We start from the raw sequence: 14,984 nt of genomic DNA on the forward strand, positions 1-14,984 counted from the left end.
GCCCTCCTACACACTAACGCCGAACTTAGATAGATTCCAAAGCGAATTAATGAACTTATAAATGAGTTTTTCTTTGCCGCAATGAAAATTCAGCAATGTATGCCAAAATCCACCAAAGTTTGGCGCACCGTTGAGCCTATTACATGGCCAATAAATGATTTAAGATTTAACTCTACATGAGGGTTATCATTTGCACCGGTGCGGTGCGAAGTCGGGACGACTCGCTGGTTATCATAACAGTCTCCGCGATGGGTCAGTGCGGCGCTGGCGCATTGTTCCGGGCGATGACACCGACATGTGAGTGGATGCGTTTCCGGCTGGGTAATGCTCGTGTCATGGCCGTTTTTCGGATATAATAAAGGTTATCAGATAACATATGTTTATGATGTATGGACATGACGGTGCCTATAAAATATGGGAAGTTTTCGATGTCTATGGTACGATACTGTTTGTGGTTTTTGGAATAATAGATCGCAGTGGCGGTTAGAAAGGTTTATTTTATATTGTAAAATATAAAAACAAGATTCCCGAATGGTTGATTGTATCGTAGCGTAGTAAACAAGTAACTTAGCAACATAGAACAGTGGTGTTGTTTAGGAAACTTTAGGAATAACAAACAATTGAAGAACTAGAAATTATCGGAGGAATAATTAGTCTTTGCCAGAAAAGAGTAAGAATGTCAGCGAAGATCAGTTCGGAGTTCGGAAAGAAATATCCAGATATTTGGTAGAAACAGTAAAATGTATTTAAAGAGAGAAGAAGTATAATCTAGATTCTAGATATGTGCTTGTGAAGAATTTTAATTAAAATCAAGTATCATGTAGAAGATCCTTCACCAGTCAATAATCAAGGTCTGTCGTCATCTTATCCGCATTGGTCCATAATTCATATGAATCATTGACCAGCCGTAATACTATTGATACGCTGCGTTAATGGTAGATATGTTATCGTTGGTGCAGAACGGAAACATATGTTATGTCGGAGTCAACGGACGACGACATATACCTGCTGGTTGCCAACCATAGTTGAATTGATTTGGAAGTTTACATTACTTTGGGATTGGGATTTGAATACCTAATTTTATTGTGTCTAGTTATAATGTCCCACTGCTATAATGTCTCGAACTTCCATCTGTCGCATCCAATTAATATAAATATCAATTCGCTATATGATTACTGCATAGATCATCACGCAGTGCCCTTCTTTGATCCTGATAACTGTACTGCAAAAAAATCCAATGTCGTCTATTATCGACCAGCTCTATTTTTTTTCTTTCATTTCGACCATAGACAGCAACCAATGATATTCTCATATATATAGTTTACGATGCGGAGCGTGCAACACAATTTATTCCATATCTCACAGCATTTTATCTTATACAGGTTATGCAAATGCATATTAAACTGTTCAGCCACACGTTACGCTTTGTACATTGCGATTACGTAAGTTATAGTGTAGTGTCTTACGTCCCAATGTATCTGTATGTCCCTTACGATAATAAAGATACACGATTTTCAATCAAATTAAATTTGACTCGAATTACTAACCATCTACGCTCTTTCTTATCCTCCGTGTCCTAAATACTGCTTTCTTGACGATCTGATAATGACTGACGAGTCAGAAGTGGCACATCTGGTTCCAAAATTATAATTCTCGTCGATAAGTAAGAGATTCAACCATAGCATTAAAAATTGATTCATAAGCCAATCACGTATTACGAATATTTTATACCAGCATACAGTAAACACCACGTCAACCAGCCAACCAACAAGCAAACTCATTGCAAATTGGTCGCTATCACCGCCGCATACAGGACTGTGTAGACCTTGACATAACCAACAACTTGATAACAAAGTTACGAGGCAAGAGGATTTCCCAACGAGTGAAGATGAGAAACATACCATTACATTAACGTCACAATTACCAATGACTTCAATGTAAAATATCCGTTCAATATAATAACAGTTTGATAGTTTTGTCTGTCACACAAGAATATATCCATAAAAATATACTCGAAACGAAACTTATTGAAATCTATAAAAAAAGGTATTTGAAACAATAAATAAAATAAACTTGACCACTTGGATTTTATAGGTACTATGGTGAACAAATTTGTTAATATTGTTTATGTATTGGGCCTAGTTTCAAGTGATTAGCGCAACGATTAGTGACGCTACTATATTCCTTATCAGACAAATTATGCAGTGATGGTGAATCCTGACCTTCTGTCGGTGGAAGGTGAAGCAACGAGCCTTGATGGGTCGTTTCCTAATACACGTATCGATTTGTTTAGTCATAGAGTACTATTTATGGAACGGTACGATAAAGGTTCTAGGTCAAAGTTTATGGTGGCGATTGCTTCGATAACTATTGTGATATGAATAGGCTTTGGTAGATGACCGTAATAATACTGAAAAGAAAACAGGTTTTTTATAGGTCGTTAAAGAAACGTCTCAAGTTAGGTCATGGCTCGTAACTATGGCTTTATTGATAGTTGTACCTTTTCTGTAAGATGTTTTATTTTTTTTAAATTCAATTATTGTAATTAAGGTTTTTTATTTTACCGAATTATTGTTAATGAATTGGAAGTATTGTCATGTATGATATCGTTGAAAATTGACTATAACTGAATGAACTAGGTAAATTTTTCTTATCATACAAAAATCTTCAAATTTCCCGCTCAATCTAGTCATTCAGGATGACGGCGCTAAGTCACTCATTTTCACGGAATTGTGATGAGTCAATATGGAAGACTTCAAACTATTCCGCATGTTATTACGCCATTGAATTTTTTATGGTCAAAGAACCTTATTTAAAACCAGTAAGGGTTTTACCGTTCATGGCACAACCTTGAATTTGGTGCTTACAAGCGTGGAAAAAATATGCCCAGCCCAATGAGGAACTCCAACATAGGCAGTTAATTGAGATTCTTCTTCATAGTTGTATTCCTCATGGCTGAGGGTCGTGGTCATTACGTGGAATGAAACACACACAACTTTCTTGGCATTATTAATGGAGTGGTTTGCCATTGCCTTCTCCATTTCACACACAAGTTAATAATAATCAACCAGTGTGCAGGGCACGATGTATTCCTTCGCCGGAAGCAATTGGTGGTCGATGAAAACTATCTGAATAAATGAGTCAGATTTGTATAAAACGAGTAGGATTCGAACGGGGACCTTTGATCCACAGGCGGGTGTCTTAACCATTACACCACCACCGCTACCTAGAATATATATATACAATATAATATACAATTGAGATTACTAGTCTAACTCATTTGGTCATATTTATGTAGGTACATTTGTAAAAGGTTTATTCCATTGTTAAGATATAAACTGAACAAACCAACTATACCTACCGTGGTAATTTACTTATAAATAAAAAACTAAAATTACAGGTGGCTTATGGAAATTCTCATACGTCATAGAGATATTTAATTGATGCAGCGAAAGTCACTATGCCGCTAAAAAGTGTAGTATACTTTCACCAACATACTTTGTTTCAAGATACATAGGTACATGATTAATAGGGTTGTAATTAATTTCTTTTTTATAATATTTATCAGGTTAATAAAATTTGTCAGGTTTTTTTACATTACCAACTAAATGTCAGATTCTAGTATTTCGTTGGATTTATATTCTACATGTTTTTTTAAATTTACTTTTCAATAAGTGCCTTCTCTCAACACAATTGTATTTTATTGGGTCCTCTATAGTGACCTAGATCCTTTACTTGCCAATTTAAACTCTTCCAACGTAATCTTCTACCTACCATACCTTAATAGGTATGATGTAAAAAAAAATCGAAACTCATCAAAACGTAACATGACATGAGATGGTGATTCCGACAAACATGTTTAGTATGCCCAATAAAATGTTGAGCTTCCATCAAATTCCACGTTAGTGACACGTTTTACTGCCGTAATCAAGGTCCAATAAGTTGCTTCAGGATCAAGGTTACAATTTTATTGTTCAGAGTAGTCGTCTTGCACTTAAAAATATAATATTTATTTTTATGGAATAAACAAACTTATTATTGATAAAATGGTAAGTGATCATCGCTGCCCAGGAACAAAATTAAATGCTATGCAAAGGGCAATAGGTATCATTATTTTTACTTTTTTAGAATACTAACTTCTGTGTTACTTCTTGTTTGTTGAGCCATGGACATTGCAGACATGCTAAAAATAATTTATCATTGACAAATATGTGGTTGTAGACAGCCCAAACCACAGATGCTTAAATTTTACAGCGCTCGTATTCAAAGATATTTAAAGATCACGCCGAGGTGAATAACATTTCTCAGACTTATTTTGATAATGTTTTCGTGTTAGATTAGCGCGACAATGAACTCTACGCGAATGAACTTATTTGGGGACAAAACAACTTGTTATCACTACACAGTTTCTGATAAGGTTGTTTTCTTAATTGTTTTGTACTTTTGAGGTAGCTTATTGGCGGTCACGGAAGGGTAACCACCTTAGAGTGGCAGGAGTAGAGGTGGACAAACAAAACGTTGGAAGATGATTTAAAACTTGTAAGGAATGGATAAAGGATTGACAAAAGTGGGAGACAATAAAGGATTGACAGAACAAATTTTCAAATCTAATACCTGTTTGCCATGTCAAGCAAACAGCACTCATCTTTTGATCACAGTGCGTTAAAAACAAAGGTATCAAACGGATCTAGGACATTGCATAGATTCGTCTAAATGGCTTGCCTTGGCCGGTCGTTGAGTAAGGTCGCAAGTGTCGCCCAATTTGCAGATTTTGACTCTGCCAAATCATTGCAGGTGGTTTACTCTAGATATTATGCTTTCGTAACTGTGGTAGGGGTGTTTTTAGTTTCCGACCCTTAAAGATAAAGAATAATTATTTTACACCGGCCATTTACGTATCGAGCTAGAATAGCCAATGGCTCCTACTATCGTCGAACTCGGACAGATGCCCATTACATTGAATGAAGAAAGCAAAATGATAAAGGAGGCCATTTTCTTTTATTATTTGTGCATTGTTCTCTTGCGGCGACCTCTCGCGGAGGCTGCGAGGAGGAAGCAAGGGCCTTCCTAAAATAGTTATTATTTCCTTATAGGTCTCATGACTTTTATTGTCTGTTGACGATTCACCTATAGAACTTTGATTATTGGTGATTGTCCGCCATAGAATATCAATGAGCACTGATTTACCTCATAACAAAAAGATGTTTTCATACTGTAATTATATTGTAAGAATAAATAAATAAATAAATGTAAAAATATCTTTGACTTTAGTCTGCAGGTCGCAAGTGTCGCCCAATTTGCAGATTTTGACACTGCCAACTGCAGACTGTTTTGACACTGCACAGTAAAAGAGGATAGTTTAAAATAAATTTGGGTGTGTAGTTGACTGTACAAGTAATGTATGTAATGTATGTATGTAATGTAAGCACTAGAAATGTTTGTTAGACAACAGTTGTTGTCAAGACGAAAACTAAGCCAAAATATATATGTAGATTGAATCATCAACGTTTTATCGATATCTTCTAGTACCAAAAACACATTACATTCTATTTAAAGCTGACTGACAGCCAACGAAAGAAATTTGGTGTGCAGAGTCCTTGGGGTATATAGAGTAGGATAAGGCAGGGAATGGACACAATCACGTACGCAAGGAAAGGCTAGTTTTAAGTAATAGGGTAACTCTCTTACGAATCTGATAGGGTAAATATCTAACTGGTGCAATGTACTGATTTGACAACGAAACAAAAAGAAAGTTGAGTAATACTTTTAGCCTAAAACGATGATGACGAACAATAAAAGACATCAAAAATGTCAATGTTTTGTTTGTAATTAACATACAAAACTTTATCAATCGATAACAACAATCCTTACGTGAGAATTGAGCGTCATCATCATTGACAAACAAAAATGAACTACTAAACAAAAATGAGAATGAGAGAAACATAGGAAAGAACAGGATGGCATACAAAAAGATAAGATACCTGATGTTCAGTAGTGGGTGGAAACAAGCTGAAAGTATGATAAACATATGATGAATTTGACATTTTTTTAGCTTTAAGAAAATTTATGAAACTTTTTACCTGGTCCTCTCATAAAGCATAATAAAAAAATGCTATTTTGGCCAAATCAAAATCAAAATCAAAATCAAATCATTTATTCAGAAATTAGGCCTTCACAGGCACTTTTTCACGTCATATTCTAAATTAAATTATGTTTACCAAAGCTACAAACTACTAGCATTTCGGAACGACCACCGCTGAGAATAAATGCCGAAAAAAACTCATTCAAACAGTGTTGGTCCCTATTATGCCAAAAGGGCTTACCATTTTTTAAATATAAATTTATGTATAATTTTTTATCAGTAATATAACAATGTAAGTACACAATAAAGTACATGGTCAAAAGGTATACTGAAACATATTATGATTGTGATCAAGTGCTGATGAAAGGAAAGATCAAACTGACCAGTTCCCCCGGCAGCACCCGTTCACGAGTTGACGCGTGAGTCAGACACAAAAAGAAATGGCAGGATCTATAGGTACAGTTTGTGCAATACCTGAAGACTGAGATACAATTCCCTTGCATGCCCTTCTTTTGAAACCCTAAGTGTCATCAAGGAAAATAGGTTGATCAATAACTGACAAACAAATCCCAATTAATATCATAAATGCGAAAGTAAGTTTGTTCACACATTATCTACTGGACCGATTGTTACGAAATTTGGTACATGAGTAGAAAATAACTGGAATAACACATAGGATACTTTTTATCCCGAAATTCCCACTGGAACAAAGCCCTGGGGCGCAGCCAGTAAGTAAAGAAAATTCTGACTCTTAACAGCAGGGAAGAAAAGGGAATATGCTTCGATGAGAGAGAGAAAGAGAGATTACTAAGCTATCTCATTAATTAAATGACACATTTAATTAGGAACAAGATTGTAAGTGGATAAGCTTGAGTAGTACCTAAACTACCACAAAATTGACTTGCTAGTAGCAGCCATTAACAAGTTCATTACTGCACTAACACAATTAGTTTGTTTCATCAAGGACAAGTGTTTAGGAATATTGACTTGGTATTGAATCAGCTTGTGATTTCAGGCTTTGAATAAAACTTTAGTTCATATAAATGATTGGAGAAATTAAAAGCATACTAGTTACATATTTTCTAAATGCAACAAGTATTTGATCATATACCTAATATTTTTATTGAGAAATACTGAATTACCTTTACACTAATTTGTTTGAATACCCAGTTAAAACTTAATTTTCTTCTATAAATGGAAATAAAGAGTATTATAAATGGAAATAAAGAGTAGTACATTTATATAACTGAATTAATTTATTAAATTATTAATAAAATTTATAATCTTACCGGAAAATTATGCATATCAGATCACTACAAAAAATAATCCAATTGACAAACATCAGTAACTAGACTATAATGATATTGCTGATGTAAAACTGAAGGCAGGGTCATTCTTTTTTAGGATGGCAGCAAAAACCTTCACGGTTGGCAGTTTGGTGTTATAAAAAGATGATTTGTTGTAACTAAGTAGGTAAGTAGATTATTAGAATTCTATTTGGTTAGACTTTCATTATTTTTAACCAGATTTCAGTAAATTATGTATGAACATAAGTATTGCCAAATTATCATTAAGTAATTAGGTGTATGTTGTATATTGCTCCACATTGATTGCATGCGGGTGTCTGTGCCTACAAGAAAGAGTGTTTTGTATGGTTAACTACATATGGTGTCTTACACTCATGTACCCAACTAGGACTGGTTAACTACACACCATGATATGAAAATATGTTTCAAATACTGAGTGAGCCATATCACCCGTTATCTATGGTGACACGATCATAGATAAAACTAACTGATTATGATATTTACTCATCGAGTACAAGTTATGGATAGACTTACACAATATTGACAAACTAGGAACTTGAAGCACTAGCACACTAAAAAGGCACTACACAGTTACACAGGGCACTGTTTCAAACACTATTTTATATGAATAATGGATTACAATCCAAGCACTGATACCACTATCAAGTAGATAAATTTTATCATATCAGGCTACATTAGCACAAAGAATTTCGAAGTTATACACAATTGACGTCACAAAACAACCATCCACTTCGCGAATAAACATACAACTAAGCCAGCACTGAGCAGAGGCAGCTCACAATCCACAATGTCAAACTTCCTTCCATGTTTACTACGCTTGTGAACTACTCAAAAGGGTCTCTTGCATGGGGGTTGAGGTCTAAGGATATTGGCATAGCGCATGAACTACCTCGGTCCAATTACTACATAGAAAGTTAGTGACAGGCAAATTTTGATGCAACCAAAAACTTACCTACCAAATGACAACGAGACACTACGATTTGATGTTACACTTTTTTCAAACTTAATTGCGTAAATATTTATCACACATTATATTGTTATCGCGCCACAGAGTTTGTTATCACTAGGTAAACTGTAAAATTTTGTTTAATTCCTGTCTAAACAAAACACTTTTTGACGAATTGACAATTTGTGACTATGATCAACATGTCCTCCAACAACTCATCCGGTCATTAATTAATTGACTTTACACTATGCTAACGATAAATTGCAATGCAAGTAAATAAATAATAATTAAAAATAATTAACGGAGGTTATCACTAAATATTTAAAATATTTGAATTTCACATAAAAATGCAAGAATAAAAAGATAATTAGCAACAACCGTAGAACGTAAATTGGAATGGATAAATAATTTTACTTCACTTCAATTGGTTTGTCTGTTCGTTCATTTTCCATTCGATTTCGACTCGATACAATATTGTAATTTTGTGATGCCTATAGATTTAGAAGGGCTCGGCCCATGATGTCCCTTTTTAATTTTTGTTAATCTTTCTATGTACACAGCACATATCTTCGTGAGAATGTGTGTGATCTTAAAGTGTGCTACGTGGAGTCCTTGGGCTCACTATTAGGGGAAACCCTAACAGAACATGCAGTATCGTTATTTAAGACAGGAAAGTATTGACGATACTTGAATGATCAATCGATTGGTAATCAGCACTGCAATTCACGGCACTATAAAAACTTGATATGTCATTCATTTCCAAGAAAAAAAAAGTCTGAAAGGGAAAATATCGTAACGTAATGTTTGTTGTTTCTTGTCTATCTAGCGTTTCTAGCGTTTGTAGGTAGATCGATCTAATACAAAGTATTAGAAAACGTTAATTAAAAAGGAATTTTAGTCATTTAATATAACTACTTTCAATATGAATGTCTCCGGTTCTTCATATTTAAATCGTTCCATTAGCTTGGAAAGTAAAAACGTGAAGACATTTGTAAGTTACATTAGGTTTGATATTTTAAGGTTATGTTTGCATTTTCTGAGTTTTTGTTGTTGTTTTAGGCTTTACCAGATAAATGTTTCGAAAAACGAATCGCTTGCACGTGGAGAAGTGGAAACAAGTTAACAATATATCCTAGGAGTCAAACTGTGAGCAAAACAACAACTGATACGAGCGGCGACAAGATTGTGAACATTCGACAAGAAGTTTTATTATTCACTTCAATTTTGAGGAAACTTGTCAACGAATCTAATGGTACATACTTGTCCCTACAAAAAGCAGCAGAAACGGCAAAAAATTCTGACAATCAAGTGGAGTTTCTAAAGTTATCCCGGCAATACCGTTCAGTCATTCGAGTTTGTATTGAGAGCCTTCAAGAAGCTGCCGAAAAAGAGTTGAATGGGATTGAAAAGAACGCTTTATTATCGTACATAACTATATTCTACTCAATTGAGTGTATATGGCATTTATGTGAGATATTGTATGTGGATATTATACCTGGTGATGTAGTTTTGCCATATTTGTTAGAGTGGGTGCGATTCCACTTCCCATGCCATGAACAAGTTGCAGCACAGATGTTGGAGGCATGCGAGAGGGGTTCGGAAGAACATCCTGACTATTGGGACACAGTCGTTGGGATGGTGGTTCAAGGGCGGGTGGATGTAGCCCGAGCATTATTAAAATTGCATTCAGCCACTGATTCTAATGAATTTAAGTTACTGGATAACTCATTGCGAACTATGCCTCTTTATAGTGTGAGTAACATTTAATTTTTTGTATTAAATAATTTTAAAATGATTTTGTGTGATGCTAGCTTGCTTTCCATTTTAATTTGCATACACATAACTGGTGTAACATATAAGATGGAAGTTTTAACACAACACTAAATATAGAAAACTCTAATACAAACTTATGTTATTTTTGTATAAAGATATGAATATTATGAAAGTCTTTTTTAGGTGTATGGAGGGATATCAACAGGGGAGTTCACGATATCCTGGAAGCACTGGCAGGCTGAGTGTCGCTCCAAACTCAGTAACAGGACCTTTGCCTCTCAGCCCAAGTTAGAGCTTATTTTGAGGGTGAGTTAACACACAGATTGTGGCAGAAGTCTCGAACTGTAGGAATCTTCGTGAATGCGTAAGCCAAACTAAGGTTGTAAGGACTCCTGATCTAGGCAATGAATGCTTTAATCAGGCTCTCAGAACCACAATAATCAGTGTAATACATTAAAAATTTGTTAGAGAATTACATCTGTAACACTTAAAATAACCAAAGGTGTTTTACCTATTTTGTTAAAAACACTGAATTTGAAATTGACATTTGTCCTTTTCAGCTAATAATAGGAGACTACAGCGCTTTTGAGTCGATCCGGGATAAGTACAACTCCTGGTTCGACATCCTCGGCGGCTGGGTGATGTACACGGCGCCCTGGGCGCGCCGCCACGAGCTGTCGGCGGCGGCCGCGGCCTGCGCCGGCATGCGCGCGCTGCATCCCTCTCGCACACATCTAGATGTCATGGTGCGAGCTTTGCTTGATGGTGATTTGCATCAGGTAAATCTTAGAGGCGGACAGAGAATGATGTGGTATAGACATACAACATTTTTTAACAAACAGAGGCAAACTACGAAAAACTCAACTCACAGAATGTATTATTAAAAAATGATTGATCTAATGTACTAGTCAAAAAAGTATAAATTCCCGAGAACTGTTGGTGTTTACAGTTGGTTTTATAAATAATATAGTTTCACATGGCAGCCATAAATTAGCATGCAAATCAGTTTTGATTACAACTGGCTGATTTATTTAGAGAGGACAAAAGTATTTTCTAAGTAATGTTATCATTATTTCTCGTTAGAGCGAAGTTCAGTCTCCAAGCAACCCTCATAGCCATGAGACTGACATGGAGACTGGACTTCACTAGTTTAGATCAAGTGTTAAAAGTAATTTATTTTATTCCCAGGTGATAAGTGAAATCCAGCAGATATCCGACAATGGTTGGTTCGCTACGCATCTAACAGACATGCTGTTCCACTGTGGGAAGCTGAAGATACTGGACAAACATCAGACTGAGTAAGTTGTGTTGGCCAGGTGATTTGGATATCTCGAATATTACTAGCCTATGTGTCTAGTTAGGCATGCATTACAATTCCATATAACAAACACGAAGGCTATGTATTCTGTCTGCATCTTTATGTTTCATTTAAGAATAGAGCAAGGTTTTCATGGGACATGTTATTTTACACTTTAAAATTGTTTTCATATGTGTTTCCAGCGTCACACCCCGCCTCCGCGACAGCCTGATTCTGGAATACGGCTGTCTCTTAATGGAGCACAAATCTCTATGGTCTGTTGGCCTGTCCTACTTAGCTTCATGTCCACCTGAAGGCCTAAAGCGGGCGGAACTTATGTTGGAACGGTTACCGATCAAAACTGAAGCGAAAGCTATGAGAGTGGTGGCAGAAGCGAAGAAATATGGACTTCTTGGTGTTGGTAAGATTTTATTACTGGACTAAAATGTGGTTTATCACATATTTCTCATTGAAGAAAATGTCATACTGTAGTTCCTTTGGCATTCTGATTTATTTATTGAAGTGTAAGCTGCGACAATAATAACTCAACATTTTTGTACAATGGTTTAAATCCTGGTTGAGTCCTAATTCGGGGTTTAGTCATGACATGAAAATAAATAAATAGTGCGTAATAAATAATGCGGCCTGACTTCCGCTGCTTTAGGTATCTCGTATATAACCCTGATGCAACGGAACATGCCGAGTTGACTCTTATACAATGACTACTGCCTGACTGCCGTTGATTTAGTTCTCGATGAAATGGTTTGTTTTTTAATTAAAAGTGCTTGATAAAATGTTGTGATGGAGTCAGTGTGCCGATGGTCCCAATGCTAACGGCCGATATATGTTGGCAGCGCAATCGGTGAGCTGCGTGGAGAGTGCGCGCGCGCGCAGGGGCGCAGGCGGGGGCGCTGTCGGGGGCGCTGTCGGGGGCGCTGTCGGGGGCGCACGCGGGGGCGCGGGCGCGGCGCTGGCGTGGGCGCTGCGCGCGCGCAGCCCGGCGCTGGCGCAGCGCGCGGCGCACGCGGCGCTCCGAGCCTACACACAGACCGGTAACTATGCACTAGCTATAGATATCACATATCAACTGTGTACGAAGCCGGCTCCACATTATCGTCAAACGCCGGCGCGAATACATTGCGTAGTTTGTATGATTGCTTTTATTTACCGCAATGAAAAACCAGCAGTTCATGCCGAATCCGTCAATGAGCGGTGAACATTTTAACGTGGAGCGGGCATGAGAAATACATGGAAAGAAACCAGACGAAGTGCTGACATATTCCTTAATGTTGTGTTCCAGATGGCAATGCATCGTTACCTGCCCCGGATCTGCTCCTCACGGCTGGAGCGTCCATGTTACTATCTGATTCCCTACTGTTCCTGGGAAAATACTGTGACTTCCATAGACTATACAAGAGCAGAGAGTTTAAGAAAGCGGCGAAATTGCTCGTGTCTTTGATCACATCAAATATTGCGCCGGATTAGTAAGTATTTTTATTCATTCCATTGGTCCCAAAACATTATTGCCTGTCAGGTTGTTGTTGTCGTCGTGGTATTTGTTACTTCTATGTTTATAACATTGGGGAGCTAGATTTACTTGTGATCCTCACTCCAGAGTTAATCACCTCAATTCAATGTTCCATCGTGACATAAAAGATGACACAAATACACTATAATCAGTAAATAAATATTCAATACCTTATGTGTGTCACAGCTTTTGGGAAACCTTACTCCTCGATGCCCTGCCTTTACTCGAGTCGGACGAGCCGATCCTATCATCATCAGACACCTTCGAGCTGATGCAATGTTTGGAGCTCAAGTCCAAGGAGTTGACTGGAGAGCGAGCGGATCTCCTGCGGCTGGCATTATCCAGAAACTTGGCTAGGACCTTGCTAGAAGACGTGCCGGACCCTAACTAGTGTCAAGTGGGACTGTTAGTGTTAGTAATAAGCTGTGATGATTGAAGAGTAATGGCCGATGTACACCGACTTATGTTGAAGATGTGCATGTGAATTTTTTGTATGGAATTGCACCTGGCTGCAAATATATGTAGCTTTGCATCATCATGTGTTACATGCATCGGCGTATATTACAATTCCACTGGTCCTAAATGTAAACAAAGAAAAAAAAATTCATAAGTGATTAATTTGTATTTGAAGCTTGTAAGATAACAGTGTGATTGAAGCTGAAGTTGGTAATGTTTTATTAATATTATAATCTAATACAATTTAGATAAATCTGCATTGAAAAATACTTTCATCAAAATGTAAGTTCTATAGAAATGAAATTCATTACATAACCTCATTAGAAAATGAGGTAGAAACTAATAAATGTTCATGTTAACATGAAAATCTGTGATTTTTTTGTTACTTGAATAGGAATGTGCATAGGAAACAAAGTTGCCATTTTTATATCACTTTGTACTTGTGATAAAAAAGCATGATTGTTGAAGACTTGTTTTGTTAATACTTTGTATGTGAATGGATGCAGGATAACACTTGAGAGATTGTGAAATCAAATAAAACTTATTTTTAAACTATGTTGTATGAATTTTATTCTCCCATTGCTCAGGAAATTAAAAAAAAAACAAAATTTTATTTCAGTTTATTGTAATTTAAAACTTATTCTAATCACAGCATGTCAATCATAAGTAATCATAAAATTATAGTTGCAAAATAACTGACAAACATTTGTCAAAAAATTACAAATAATCTTAATTATACTTCGCACCACTAAATTTTTTTTGTAAGCAACTATTGAAAAGTTACATCTTATTTTTATTGTAATGTGCCTCCATAGATTCTAATTCCTCAATTTTATAATTTAAGATTTTGTCATGTCCTAGAAAGTGGAATCTCCCATGCACTAATTTCCCTTTGAACATGTATGGAAACCAGAGTCTATCATCTAGCCACATCTGGTCATACGGTATGTTTTCAAGAATAAACCATTTTGGACGCATTTCCTCTGTTTCTTTAAGGGTCCCGGTGAATTTATTGGTAGAATAAACTCGAACGTCCATTAATGTAGGTTCGCCTTCAAATGTGAACTCCATATGTGCGATATGCTTCAAATCACAAATTTCAACGACCAAGTTACATTCTTCTTTCAACTCTCGAGCAGCAGCTTCTACTATGCTCTCGTTTGGTTCAACTTTACCACCAAAACCATTCCATTTGTTCACGCCAAAACCGCGCTTCTTGAAGCCTAAGAGAATTTGATTTTCTTTTCTTAAGAATACCAAAGTATACAGTTTTCTTTGCCACATGTTTGGAGATATTCATAAAATTGGAGTTATTTTGCCTAATAATTGGAAATTTGAATTATTGGAATAAAAACAAACAAAGATGAAGAAATACTTTGTCTACTCTGATGTCTGTCAGTCACTGTCAGTTTTCAAATAACGCGCGAATTTTTGACAGTTTTACTTTTTTGTATATCAGTTGAAAGAATATGTTCAAGAATCATCCATTCAGCCAGTCGTTGCAGTGTATGGCAGTGTATCAACGGTTATAGTGTAAAGTCGTTATGTGCTACTGTAGCGAATAATTTAAAAAA

The 14,984-nt window shown here is 36.3% G+C and overlaps 3 protein-coding genes across 10 annotated transcripts in view; 1 reads left to right on the top strand and 2 right to left on the bottom strand.

The window, feature by feature from the left end:
* Positions 1 to 8,746, bottom strand: part of lqf (liquid facets) — a 32,512-nt gene extending 23,766 nt beyond the window's left edge. For 2 of the 7 annotated variants that reach the window (XM_053751834.1, XM_053751836.1), the window contains exon 1: positions 8,367 to 8,746. The gene's annotated coding sequence lies outside the window, so the exon portion shown is untranslated. Of the gene's footprint in view, positions 1 to 7,923; positions 8,298 to 8,362 lie in introns of those variants that run through there. The other 5 variants (XM_053751835.1, XM_053751838.1, XM_053751837.2 and 2 more) reach the window with 3 other exon arrangements.
* Positions 8,747 to 9,138: 392 nt separating this feature from the next.
* Nup75 (Nucleoporin 75kD) lies at positions 9,139 to 13,965 on the top strand. 2 transcript variants are annotated; one of them, XM_053751832.2, is made up of 10 exons: positions 9,139 to 9,347; positions 9,416 to 10,108; positions 10,313 to 10,435; positions 10,690 to 10,908; positions 11,318 to 11,427; positions 11,630 to 11,847; positions 12,281 to 12,319; positions 12,356 to 12,478; positions 12,727 to 12,910; positions 13,141 to 13,965. In XM_053751832.2, exons 1-10 carry the CDS (start codon positions 9,279 to 9,281, stop codon positions 13,343 to 13,345), a joined length of 1,983 nt encoding a protein of 660 aa, XP_053607807.1. In that variant the 5' UTR covers positions 9,139 to 9,278; the 3' UTR covers positions 13,346 to 13,965. The 2 variants fall into 2 exon arrangements, with proteins under 2 accessions (XP_053607807.1, XP_053607806.1); XM_053751831.2 differs by having other exon boundaries at positions 12,281 to 12,478.
* A 49-nt stretch (positions 13,966 to 14,014) lies between these two features.
* Positions 14,015 to 14,760, bottom strand: LOC128673761 (oxidized purine nucleoside triphosphate hydrolase-like). The gene has a single exon (XM_053751843.1). It carries the CDS (start codon positions 14,692 to 14,694, stop codon positions 14,191 to 14,193), a length of 504 nt encoding a protein of 167 aa, XP_053607818.1. The 5' UTR covers positions 14,695 to 14,760; the 3' UTR covers positions 14,015 to 14,190.
* Positions 14,761 to 14,984: the final 224 nt, after the last annotated feature.

The sequence above is a fragment of the Plodia interpunctella genome, chromosome 11 (genome assembly GCF_027563975.2).
Source record: "Plodia interpunctella isolate USDA-ARS_2022_Savannah chromosome 11, ilPloInte3.2, whole genome shotgun sequence".
Classification (NCBI taxonomy): Eukaryota; Metazoa; Arthropoda; class Insecta; order Lepidoptera; family Pyralidae; genus Plodia; species Plodia interpunctella.